At 41.2% G+C, this 12149-nt stretch overlaps 1 protein-coding gene across 1 annotated transcript in view; it reads left to right on the top strand.

The window, feature by feature from the left end:
• Positions 1-8646, top strand: part of tead3a (TEA domain family member 3 a) — a 16781-nt gene extending 8135 nt beyond the window's left edge. Inside the window, exons 6-17 of the mRNA XM_019890664.1 lie at positions 1048-1059; positions 1574-1684; positions 1775-1818; positions 1925-1986; positions 2542-2729; positions 2820-2863; positions 2970-3031; positions 3377-3510; positions 3600-3770; positions 4012-4152; positions 4221-4373; positions 5766-8646. Of these exons, the coding sequence (XP_019746223.1) occupies positions 1048-1059; positions 1574-1684; positions 1775-1818; positions 1925-1986; positions 2542-2729; positions 2820-2863; positions 2970-3031; positions 3377-3510; positions 3600-3770; positions 4012-4152; positions 4221-4373; positions 5766-5879 (1236 nt within the window). The 3' untranslated portion in view covers positions 5880-8646. The remainder of the gene's footprint in view (positions 1-1047; positions 1060-1573; positions 1685-1774; positions 1819-1924; positions 1987-2541; positions 2730-2819; positions 2864-2969; positions 3032-3376; positions 3511-3599; positions 3771-4011; positions 4153-4220; positions 4374-5765) is intronic.
• The last annotated feature ends 3503 nt before the right edge of the window (positions 8647-12149 follow it).

Below are 12149 nucleotides of genomic sequence, written 5' to 3'. Positions count from 1 at the left end.
TGATTTCAGCTTGATTCTAGCTGTGGGCAATGTTGACAGGCTTGCATGCAGTAGCCATACATTTAGCTATGGCTTCAGCAAATTTGTTCTTCGTCGTGTTATCCATTTTCTTCGCTTTGAAATTCTCCAGAGCTGTCTGTCTTAGACGAGGGGGCAGAGTACTCACATCAGCTGTGTGCTTGGCCATTAAGTGGTATTTCAGATTCGACGTGCTAGATGATAGCTCAGTTTACGACTGCAAACATGCAGGTAACTTTGGTCTTGTCAGTGGAACCATCTGGCAACTTTTTAAAAGTAAACTTTCCATTCATAAACTCTTTAAGTATCCGTTTTCGGTGTCTTGCGCTGCCATGGCTGGCAAAACAGACATGGGCGGGGACCTGTGCAGCGCGCTTGTTGTTGTTTCCGGTTTATTTATAGAGCAACGTAACATCCGCTGTGACGTGTTGCCGCATTAATCTCGCGATAAAAAATTTAATCACGTTAAAATTGATTTAAATTAACGCCATAACGCGCTAAACTGACAGCACTAATATGTGTGTGTGTGTGTGTGTGTGTGTGTGTGTGTGTGTGTGTGTGTGTGTGTGTGTGTTTTGCCATGCTGTTGGCATGAGATTGAGTTGCTGTCACATGACCCAGCCTGCATCCAAACCAATGTGTGGGGAGGTTTTCATGAGCGTCGTCCATGCATTCTGGGAACTCTTTCTGCTTTAATGCATTTCTCCATGTTCATGCTCTTGGACGTTTCCCTCAACTCTTCAGATCTTCACTGGTTTAGAGTGTTCTTGTGGTTTTACCATGCCCTGTAATCAACTTTCTTTCTCAGCCAAAAATGTCTAAATACCTGTTAGTGGTCAGTTAGTTACTGTTCTAATCTTGCATTACAGTCTCCTATTCTGTCATTGTAATTATGTGTTTCAGTTTTACGTTTGTTGGACAGTACTATTAAGTGTAGCACGATGGTTCCCTTTTTTGACAAACAGATCCATCACTAAATTGGGACTATGCTAATTTTTTTTTTAATTTGACATTTCTTCTTTGCCGTAGGCCATGAACTTGGTAAGTTTTGGTCATACTACAGTACTCTGCTTTTGTGCTTAATTGTTGGCCTCACAGTTAACATTCAATGCAGTGCAACTTCTTCATCAAAAAGATCTGCTTATGTATGTTTCTTTATTTGAAGTGGCTTCAGTACCATAATGGTGGTGGCTGTAATTTCCTCTACTAGCACCTCCAGCTTCAGCATCACACTGTATCTCATCTGCTTTGCACTCTGTTCTGAATCCGTCTTAGTTATTGCATCATGCAGAAGGAATTTATTTGAAGACATGCATGTTCAGTTATTGGAAGACTTTTAGGTGTGAATGTGAGTTTCTTGCCATTATGCCAAGCTGACCAATACATTTTTGATAGGCTTCAAGCTGTGTTTTTTTAAAAAGTGGACAGATTGAGTATTTGTTTCTGCAGGCTGGCTTGCTGTCAAGAGTAGCCATGAATGATAACGCTTTGGAATGTTGAGTTTGTATGTCTGGATTTGTCCAGTTGGAACAACAACGATTTTATTCATGTTCAGGACCAGGTTTCCAAAGACAAAGCACTACAGACAGTGGCCAACCTTTCATCAGCTCAGATTGTGTCTGCAAGTGTGATGAAAAGCCAAGCTTCTTTCCCTCCACCAGTCAGGGTACGAAGACACACACCAACATACTCACTCACACATCTGGATGAAAGACTCTGTAGTGAAGTTTGCTCTCCGCTGTTTTCTTCGGTCTAGTTTTGGCCGGGCCATGTGCCAGGACAGCCTGGACATTCTCAGGAGTAAGCATCCTTTTTGCATGACATGCTTGCTGAAGTGAAATCGGAGAATCTTGTAAGCTGAAACTGGTGCAGTTTCTTAATCAGTCTTTTTTTTTTTTCCTTTTAGCATCAAGCCCTTTGCACAGCCCCCATACACAACACTAGCAGCTCCTGTTCCTGCACCCATCAGTAAGTATAGAACTTTGAGTAACTTTAGAGCAGCACATGGCATGAGACAGAGCATACAATTGCACAGAAAAGTGAACTATTTTAATGGCCCCATGTGATGGAATAATTTGCTGTACACTAATACCAAATGGAAAGGCTAACAAGGGCCTTTTGTGCTTAATTGTTGGCCTCACAGTTAACATTCAATGCAGTGCAACTTCTTCATCAAAAAGATCTGCTTATGTATGTTTCTTTATTTGAAGTGGCTTCAGTACCATAATGGTGGTGGCTGTAATTTCCTCTACTAGCACCTCCAGCTTCAGCATCACACTGTATCTCATCTGCTTTGCACTCTGTTCTGAATCCGTCTTAGTTATTGCATCATGCAGAAGGAATTTATTTGAAGACATGCATGTTCAGTTATTGGAAGACTTTTAGGTGTGAATGTGAGTTTCTTGCCATTATGCCAAGCTGACCAATACATTTTTGATAGGCTTCAAGCTGTGTTTTTTTAAAAAGTGGACAGATTGAGTATTTGTTTCTGCAGGCTGGCTTGCTGTCAAGAGTAGCCATGAATGATAACGCTTTGGAATGTTGAGTTTGTATGTCTGGATTTGTCCAGTTGGAACAACAACGATTTTATTCATGTTCAGGACCAGGTTTCCAAAGACAAAGCACTACAGACAGTGGCCAACCTTTCATCAGCTCAGATTGTGTCTGCAAGTGTGATGAAAAGCCAAGCTTCTTTCCCTCCACCAGTCAGGGTACGAAGACACACACCAACATACTCACTCACACATCTGGATGAAAGACTCTGTAGTGAAGTTTGCTCTCCGCTGTTTTCTTCGGTCTAGTTTTGGCCGGGCCATGTGCCAGGACAGCCTGGACATTCTCAGGAGTAAGCATCCTTTTTGCATGACATGCTTGCTGAAGTGAAATCGGAGAATCTTGTAAGCTGAAACTGGTGCAGTTTCTTAATCAGTCTTTTTTTTTTTTCCTTTTAGCATCAAGCCCTTTGCACAGCCCCCATACACAACACTAGCAGCTCCTGTTCCTGCACCCATCAGTAAGTATAGAACTTTGAGTAACTTTAGAGCAGCACATGGCATGAGACAGAGCATACAATTGCACAGAAAAGTGAACTATTTTAATGGCCCCATGTGATGGAATAATTTGCTGTACACTAATACCAAATGGAAAGGCTAACAAGGGCATGCGATCAATGTCTTCAAAAAGGAGAAATCTAAACAAATTGGATATTTATTGTACTGTACTGTACTTTGTTCTTACTTGTGACCTATTTTTTGCTTCTTTTCTGTTTTGAAATTTACCACATGATTCACTCTGACAGCGCTTTATTTACGACGTGAAATCAAAGGTTAGCAGCAGCCCATTTCCATCTGTTTGGCAGGCTATGAGTCCCTAGCTCCCCCTCGCCCGGCAGCAATCGCAGCGCCTGTGTGGCAGGACAGAACCATCGCCTCAGCAAAACTACGGCTTCTGGAGTACTCTGCTTTTATGGAGACTCAGAAAGACAGAGAGATGGTACATTTTAGTCGTCACTGCACACGTTCAGGTCCATCTTTTCGACATGTTTCCCTTCTCTTCTTACCTTTGCTCGTTTCTTCTTGCAGTATAAGCATCTGTTTGTGCATATTGGCCCATCCAACCCCAGCTACAGTGACCCGGTGCTGGAGTCCATAGACGTCAGACAGATTTATGACAAGTTCTCCGAGAAGAAAGGAGGTCTCAAAGAGCTGTATGAGAACGGGCCCCACAATGCTTTCTTTCTTGTCAAGTTCTGGGTTAGTAACCTTACCGTAGGACTGAACAAAAAAAAAAAATAAATACAACATGGGATCCTTAGGAATTTCAATCGATTAAAAATAGTGACATGAGTTGTGAGGTTATACCCTGCTAATCCACAAGGGGGAAGAAAATAGCAATGTAACAGTTGGGATACAGTTTCATTTTCCTTTCTAAATGGTTGTGCTCTATGATAGTCCGCTTTGTAACCATGTCACATTTTGTCAATGCTTTATTTAGGCAGATCTGAACAGTGATCTTGAGGAAGGTTCCAGTGCATTCTACGGTGTGAGTAGCCAGTACAGTGGAACGGAGAATATCACGATCAGCGTCTCAACAAAGGTCTGCTCCTTTGGCAAGCAAGTGGTGGAGAAAGTCGAGGTAAGCAAAGCAAACCACGCCAGCTTTTCAATGCGAGTCACCTTTCTCTTTCTCCTCTCACACTCCAGACAGAGTACGCGCACTCAGAGGGAGGAAAACACGTGTTCCGTATCCATCGCTCTCCTATGTGTGAATATATGATCAACTTCATCCACAAACTCAAACATCTACCAGAGAAATATATGATGAATAGCGTGTTGGAGAACTTCACTATACTACAGGTTAGTAAATGTGTCCTGTTGGGGATAAATGAATGCCGCAATTAAATTCTTTCACCCTGATGAGAGCAAAGTTAATACGAGCAAGATTAGAAATTATGTGAATGGTCACAAGAGTGTGTTAATCCACTCGTAAGACTCACCGGTGAGATTCGGAACTGGGCCTTGAGTGGGTGACCTAACACCATCACGTCACAAAATAACGTACAAAAAAAAAAAAAGCAAACCGAAAGAGATTTCACATATTTGAGGATTAAGTACCATTGTAACTAAAGCAAAAAGCACAGTTATTTGTTCCAAAACATCAGCTCGAAACACCTCAAAACCTCTGCACTACAATATAGCAGTTCATAAACAGTATTTATCAATATAAAAACCTTAAATGAATCACATTGTCTCACCAGAGGTGCTGATGCAGAGGCACCAGACTTTTTTTTTTTTTTTTTTTTTTTTTGCCTCGGCTTGTTGGTGTAAGCTAACTGTTCCACAAAACAAGACACCCAGCAACGGTATTGGTTGACTTACAGTAGCCTCATAAAGTCCAGTTTTTCTTGAAGAGTCCACTTTGAAAGTGAATTTTTAATCCTGTCCGATTTTGTCCTATGCCGTAAATCAGTTTTGCCCAGCAATTTAAGCTCAAACAATCAGAGGGTCAAATGCAGCTGAACCAGTTAGAGGACAGAAAATGTAAACGCGCACTGCGATGAATCTAAAATCTCATTGCTTCAAGAAGAAACGTAAATTTCAACTGTGAGTGTGTGGTCGACGCCAGCCCTCAAGATTCTGAATGTGTTGGTCAAAACCCACCAACGACTGGAAACCACGTGGCCAAGACGCGCAATGAAATGAAGACAAGGCTGTTGGAAATAAGTTACTACCGTTTCATGTAAAATGTAAATGCGGGTCTGTGGTTCTGAGGGAATTTGGGCCAGCAGAAAAGGCCTCGAAGGCCCTGGCGGCACGACACTGGCAAATAACCACATAAGTTGTGGTCATCCATTTTCCGCATTCTCTTGTCTGTGGACTCGCACTGCTCAGTAAATTGAATGTGTGTCTTCCAGGCTTCATCAGTGACTGGAACAAACTTTACTTTGGGTGCCATTGTGACCACTTGCCTGTCATGTTTGTTTAAAAAAAAACAAAACAACAGGATGAGAGTGGACAGTTTTCTAGCAGCACTCCAAAGTGCAACTTTGCGCTCATTTTTGTAGGAATCTGTAAAACTGGAGTTTTGCAACAATTTAAATTACCTACTCCCCCCTTCATTGAGTCCATATTGCTCACATTTTCATTGACTGGAGAACTTCCAGTGTATCAGTGTTGCTTGTGACTGTGTTTTCCTGACACTGGTGGTTTGACGTGCTCTGACCTGCCCTTTCTCCTATCTTCCACCAGGTGGTGTCCAACAGAGAAACTCAGGAGACTCTGTTGTGTATCGCGTTTGTGTTTGAAGTGTCCACCAGTGAACACGGAGCACAGTACCACGTTTACCGACTAGTTAACGATTAGCACGTATCAGACACGCAAAGACTGTCCATGACTATCTGACCTACAGTCAGTCATTTCCAGCCCTCTCATTCAGATTGACACCAACACACAAACCACGTATGCCTTACCATCATGGCCCCATCCCGATATTTGAAACACTAAAGTGGGACACACGTGTCATGTTTTCGAGAGTGTAAATAATCCATCCGTGTTCTGTTGCCGAAGTATAACATGCCTCCAAAGGAAAAGCTCTGAAGCATTTGAATTGTTTAACAGTGAGTTTGTCTCAGTGTGGTGATGCATAAGAGGTCAGCCCCATCATTCCCAGCGAAATCAATGTATCATTGACAGCAGTGACTTTGAATATACAGTAAATAAGTACACAGCACAGTTCATATATTTTAAGAGGGGGAGTAGAAATAGTTGTGATAATGAGGTTGCACAAGTGTGCGCACCCTCTTAAACTGGGATTTGGCAGTGTTCACAATTACGCAATCACATTCAGACTTGTCAAATGGGAGTCAGCACACATCTGCAACCATGTTGACTGCTTCTCATGACCCCAAATAAAGTTCAGATATTCTAGTAGGCTTTTCCTGACATTTGTTTGCTTTCATGCAGATAGCCTGATGGATTTGTGCTAACACTGACTGGTGTTTTTAAAGTGTTCATAATTAAAACAAAATCAGCCCCAAAGTTGCCAGTATCATGTGTGACTGTAACTATGGTTTTCCTTTGGTTACAATCAGTGTTGCTTGCTCCAAACAACTTGAGGAATTTTAGCCAATTTTGAATTTACTGGACCATAACAAATTTTCCCCTCATGAGCGTGATTGTTTTGGGATGTAGCTGGGCTTGAATAAAGCTTGGATTTTGCCAACCTTCCCCATTACCCTGACATATGAGGAAGACGGGATACTGAGAATTTATTGGACTGCCAGTACTTGCCAGTAATTCTTGCAGTTCCTTCAATGTTGCTGTTGGCTTCTTGGCAGCCCCCATGACCAGTTTTCTTCTTGTCTTTTCAACAATTTGGATGAATGTGCAGTTCTTGGTACTGGAACCGGTGTGGCAAATGTTCTCCACTTGATGATGACTGTTTGTTGTGTTCCACGGCATAGTGAATTCCTCGGAATGTACGATACACCCATCTTTTGACTTTCTACCTTTTGAACAATGAGATCACACTGATGCAGTGGGAACGCTCAACAGACCATACCTCATGCCTTCAAAAATGTCAGGATAAAGCCGAGGAGAACATCTGAATTTTATATGGGGTTAATCAGAGGCACATTCTGTGGCAGGTGTGGTGCTAACTCTTAACAGGTGTTTGAATGTTTGGGCTATTATGAACACAGCCACATCCCTAGTTATTCGGGTGTGCACGCTTGACACAATAACCACATTATCTCATTTGTTCATTTTTGCTTCTCAAATACTTAATTTATTCAATCCACACTACAGAAGAAAAAAGAATGGGATTAGACACTCGTCACAAGATCCAGTTGAATTTAATGTTCTCTCTTTTCCAATTTCTTTGAACTCCCTCAGTTATAAGATGTCCATTTCAAGGCGTTCTGTACATCATTCAAGGTACAAAGTAGACCGAGGCAGAAATGTAAGACTTTTCGCTCAATTCTCTTGTGACTCTTGTTTGATTTCAATTTGAGTTTTCAGGTTATAGTTTACGTTAATGGTGTAAAAAGTTTGAAATAATTTGTCAGAAATTGTTGTTGTTGTTTTTAAACTGTATATCACAAAAACCTGTCATTTGCACAGGGGTGTGTAGGCTAATATCCACTATACAATGATTTTGGATTTTCTATTTCATCACTGATATCCTATCTATCACAATAACCGTATTCAGCTGTCCTGTGTCGAATGACATTTTCTGAGTCAGTCAAATCAACACAAGTTCCAATGACAACACATGAACAGATGGGAAAACATATCTTGAATGAAACAAAGTGTGAAAAGTTGTTTTGCTTCGCAGTTGAGTGGGAGTAAGAAAAGATCAAATCTTCAGTAAGCAAGCGTTAATGATCGCTTCAGTCATTGCCAACAAACGAAGTCACACAAAGGCGTCGGCGTTCTGAAAGGAAGATAAATTCCCTGGACTGTTTAGTTGCCTTTGCTGCATATTTCTACCTCTGTGTGAGTTGGGATTCAAAATGTTGCTTTCATAAAGCCCTGACCTGAGGAGCACTGACGTATAGGACGTGTGCACACTACATTTTTAATGGTACGTTTTATAAGCCAAAATTAGCTCATTATACTCTTTTTATTTTTGTTTTTGTAAAAGCAAATGTTTTTACCAGTACAGCTAGCGCTAGTATTTTATTTTTTAATTTTTGGCCAGCATGCGGTCCATGCTGCTGTCACCCGCAGGTCACTGGGGTTAAGTCCTCCGAACTGACACTTGTTTTGCTCTGTGGAATGTTTTTGACTCTGTACATTTAACCATAACTAAGCAACACCTGTTAGTCGTCTTGTCATACCCTCATCTACCAGCAAGATTATCAATCATGTGGATGATGACAAGAATGTGTTTTGGTTTTGTTGTAGTTGTTGTTTTTTGTTTTTGTTTCCCCCCCATCATGAAAGTTTGAGCCGACACGTTCACTTGTATCGCATTCACTGTGTGGAACCACGTTCTGCAGTTTTTTGTTTTGTTTTGGGGGGGGGGGTTGCGCATATTCCTTCTGTCGGTGTATTCACATCTGCTCAGTACGTTGAATGTGTGCCTTTTAGGCTATGCCAATAAAATCACTCACGGTGTTTGCAGGACCCAATGAGTACTGTTCTTGTTATTAAAGATAACGTTTGGATTGCAAATTTAACGAAAATATAGTTTATTTAATGCCACGTATGAAATGTTCGTGTGAACGAGGCCGTTTCATTCCAAATGCAGCAAACAAAGCAAGCGGCTTGCAATAAATGTGCAGCGCATTACAGCTGCTAGGTGGCACTATTGCCACATGTATTGGAAGTTTTTTAAATTCCCGTACCGTACACAAATCCGCCCACTTGTTAAAGAGTCGGCTAAGTAATATGCCGTATTACTGGTGGTAAACAAAACACGGTCGCGGGGTCAGTTTTACTCAGTGCATCCCTTCATGACTAAATCATCTGCGATCTTGAATTTGTGTGACTTCTATGGTCATATGTGCTTGAGTTGAGATTTGATGTTATGATTGTATTGTTTTTACTGCATTGATTATATGTTGAGTATGTGAAAAAGCTATTTCTTCTACTACGGACCCCGCATGCCGCAGCGCTGCAATGTGAGCTTTCAGCAACCATCATCACCTGCAACTTTGTCGACGCTGGATTGTGTCATTTCAAAGGACAGCATTCACACAATTCATGGTTTAAGTACAGCCTTATGCGACTCATTTGTTTTTTGAAGTGTTACTGCTCTGTGCCCCCCCCCCACACACACACACACACACACACACACACACCAGTACAGTATAGCCTACGTCATTGACAGTGTTGCAGCAGTTTTATGAGACCTAGTAGTTGGGTAGTACATCTTATGTAGTGCCGCTTTGCTAACTAATTTATTGGAAATATACATGAGATGCATTGGAGTTACAAAGCTTCAACGTTATTGTTCTTAAATTTAACAACATATTCCTATTTTCTGAGTTGTTTCCCCACACAGTTGTATTTCATTTATTCCAGTCTTAGCACAGGACAGTGCCTCAAGTTGTAGAGAAATCAAATCATGTTTATCATAAAGCCTAATAAGCATAAGTAATGTTTTCGTAAACCTTATGCATAGTGCAAATATTAACGCTATGTTTGAATATAGAAAAGTTAAACATTAGTTTCAATACATCTAATTCAAATGTGTTGCACAAATTACACTGCTATAGTGTAAATAAAAACAAACTATTCTTCAAGGTAAAATGCCAATGTATTAAACTGCTGAACTTGAATCAGGCAGTGATTCTTGTATGTGCCACACGACAGAGCCCACATAAACCATTTAGTGTGTGTGACGCTAAGATCACTGTTGCAAACATAAATGTTTCTGTGCGTTTAAAACAAAGCACAAAATTTGTCCATCGTAACATCACAGTTTATCCTTGGCTTGACGCATTGTCAGCATTGATAATGACTACCATTGTTAATGCACTGAAACTTCACAGACATTCAGTTTTGTCGCGTTGCAGGTGTGAAGGGTGTGGTGGGAAAAATTTAGACCTGGATAAACGTAGCCAAAGCAATCCGGTTATGTGCTCACATTACTCTACTTAATTTTAGCTCCTCCTCCTTGTCATAATGTACTGTGGTAGGCTTGCTCGTGTCATGGCCTGTTTCGCTCCGGCACTTCGCCAACATTAGTTTCAATGTTTGAGCAGTAGTAATGGTTGGATTGAGATTGAAGTATACAACGTAAGGGTAACTTGACTGTCTTGACCTTTTCTGGAAAGGAGCAGAAACGTTTGTTGAGTTGAATTTTGCACAGTGAGTAATTGTTAGCTCACTACCTAAGCCAGTAAAATGAAATGGGTGGAGAAGATGCTCACAAAGCAGTGAGTCACATTGACCCATCATCACACCAAAGGTCAGCCTAAACACACAATCAACGTCTGGCGTTTAAGTCTTCCAAGCATCTATCGTAACTGAAGCCCAACCCAAACAAGTAATGCCACAACTTACTCATCCAAATATTATCACGTTATCTGAATTCAAAGGAAACTGCCCAAACACAGTTTCTAACACGGTAGCTCTATGTGTCATATTTTTCAGTTAAGAGACAAAAAAATTGAGTGAAGAGGTTGAATGCCGCAACAAAAGGTGGAAAACAAGCCTCACAATGACAGAGAGGTTACATCACCTCACATCTGTCTACCCGCAAGAGTTTTACTCAAAGGGGCATGGAGCAGCAAGCACAAAAATGTTCAGCGTTACAAGTATGAACCAGCAACTTAAAGGAAATGTGAGGAATCAGCCTTGAGGCCGAATGATAGCATCACAGTGGCTAGAAAGCGTTGTCACACCTCAGCTCTTATCTAAGTGGAGAAAAGATTCTGAATTGGAACACCCAGCGCCCCGGTACGCAAGCAAGTCGCAGGCCACTTTGGAGTTCTGTTTTCCCGACGATGGCCGTTAAGACAGTGAAACCCAATACATGTTCAATCATCACATCATATTACTTGTACACAACGAATTGATGGTTTGCTAGTTTTGAAATCAGTCAAGTCAGCTACCGGCATTTGTTTGTTGAATTATTGTTCAAGTAAGTGTAAATAGGATAATAAAATTACAGCAAAATCTTAACGGTATTTATTACACATGACAATTTGACATTTCGGTATATGTTTTAGCAAGGATCATGAGAGTTGACACCATGATTTGCTTTCGCGGGTCACATAAAATGACATGGCACAAATAAATTAAATGATATTTATATACGGAACATTGAGATGGGTAGTCTTTGTGTGTGTGTGTGTGTGTGTGTGTAAAAAAAAATCATAATCAACTACAATATCAACCCAGAATGGAGAGCACTAAATACTGACCGAATGTACAAACTGAAAACACAACCACGGAAGCATAGACCTGCCAATGTGGAATTTGGCTGGGCTATGTTGTTTGAATGTGTTGCAAAGTCGTTCGAACGTATTGATAAAACAAAGGCCAAATACTAAAGTAACATAGCATTTCTTCCCATAATGCCATGGGATATTGAGATGCAGCTGGCTAAAGTAAGACCTCTCCTTTCTCATGAGCACTTTGAGACAGTAATTCATGCCTTTGTCACATCCCAGCTCGATTACTGTAATGCACTTTACTTTGGAGTCAGCCAGTCCTCCATCAAGCGTCTCCAGCTGGTCCAGAATGCTGCTGCTCGCCTGTTGACTGGTACTCGTAAGAGGGAGCACATAACTCCTACTCTGTCATCCCTTCACTGGCTCTCTATACATTTTAGAGTTCTTTTTAAGATCTTATTTGTTTTCAAATCTTTAAATCACCTCACGCCACCTTACCTCTCTGAGCTCATCCGCCCCTACACACCTGCCTGGCGCCTCAGGTCTGCGGACCAGACGTTATTAGAAGTATCAAGAACGAAGCAGAGGCTCAGAGGGGATCGTGCTTTTTCCGTTGCTGGTCCCTCTCTCTGGAATGACCTCCCACTGAACATTCGGCAAGCCTCCTCGCTGCCCATCTTTAAAACTCACCTCAAAACTCACTTGTATTCTTTGGCATTTGATTCAGCATGACTCTGACTTGATCTTAGTTTTGCTCTTTGGTGCTTCCTACTGTCTTTTGTTATTG

Source organism: Hippocampus comes, unplaced genomic scaffold (genome assembly GCF_001891065.2).
Source record: "Hippocampus comes isolate QL1 unplaced genomic scaffold, H_comes_QL1_v1.1 scaffold174, whole genome shotgun sequence".
NCBI classification, from domain to species: domain Eukaryota; kingdom Metazoa; phylum Chordata; class Actinopteri; order Syngnathiformes; family Syngnathidae; genus Hippocampus; species Hippocampus comes.
Note: the sequence above shows the minus strand (reverse complement) of the source record. Positions and strands in the feature narration are given on the sequence as shown.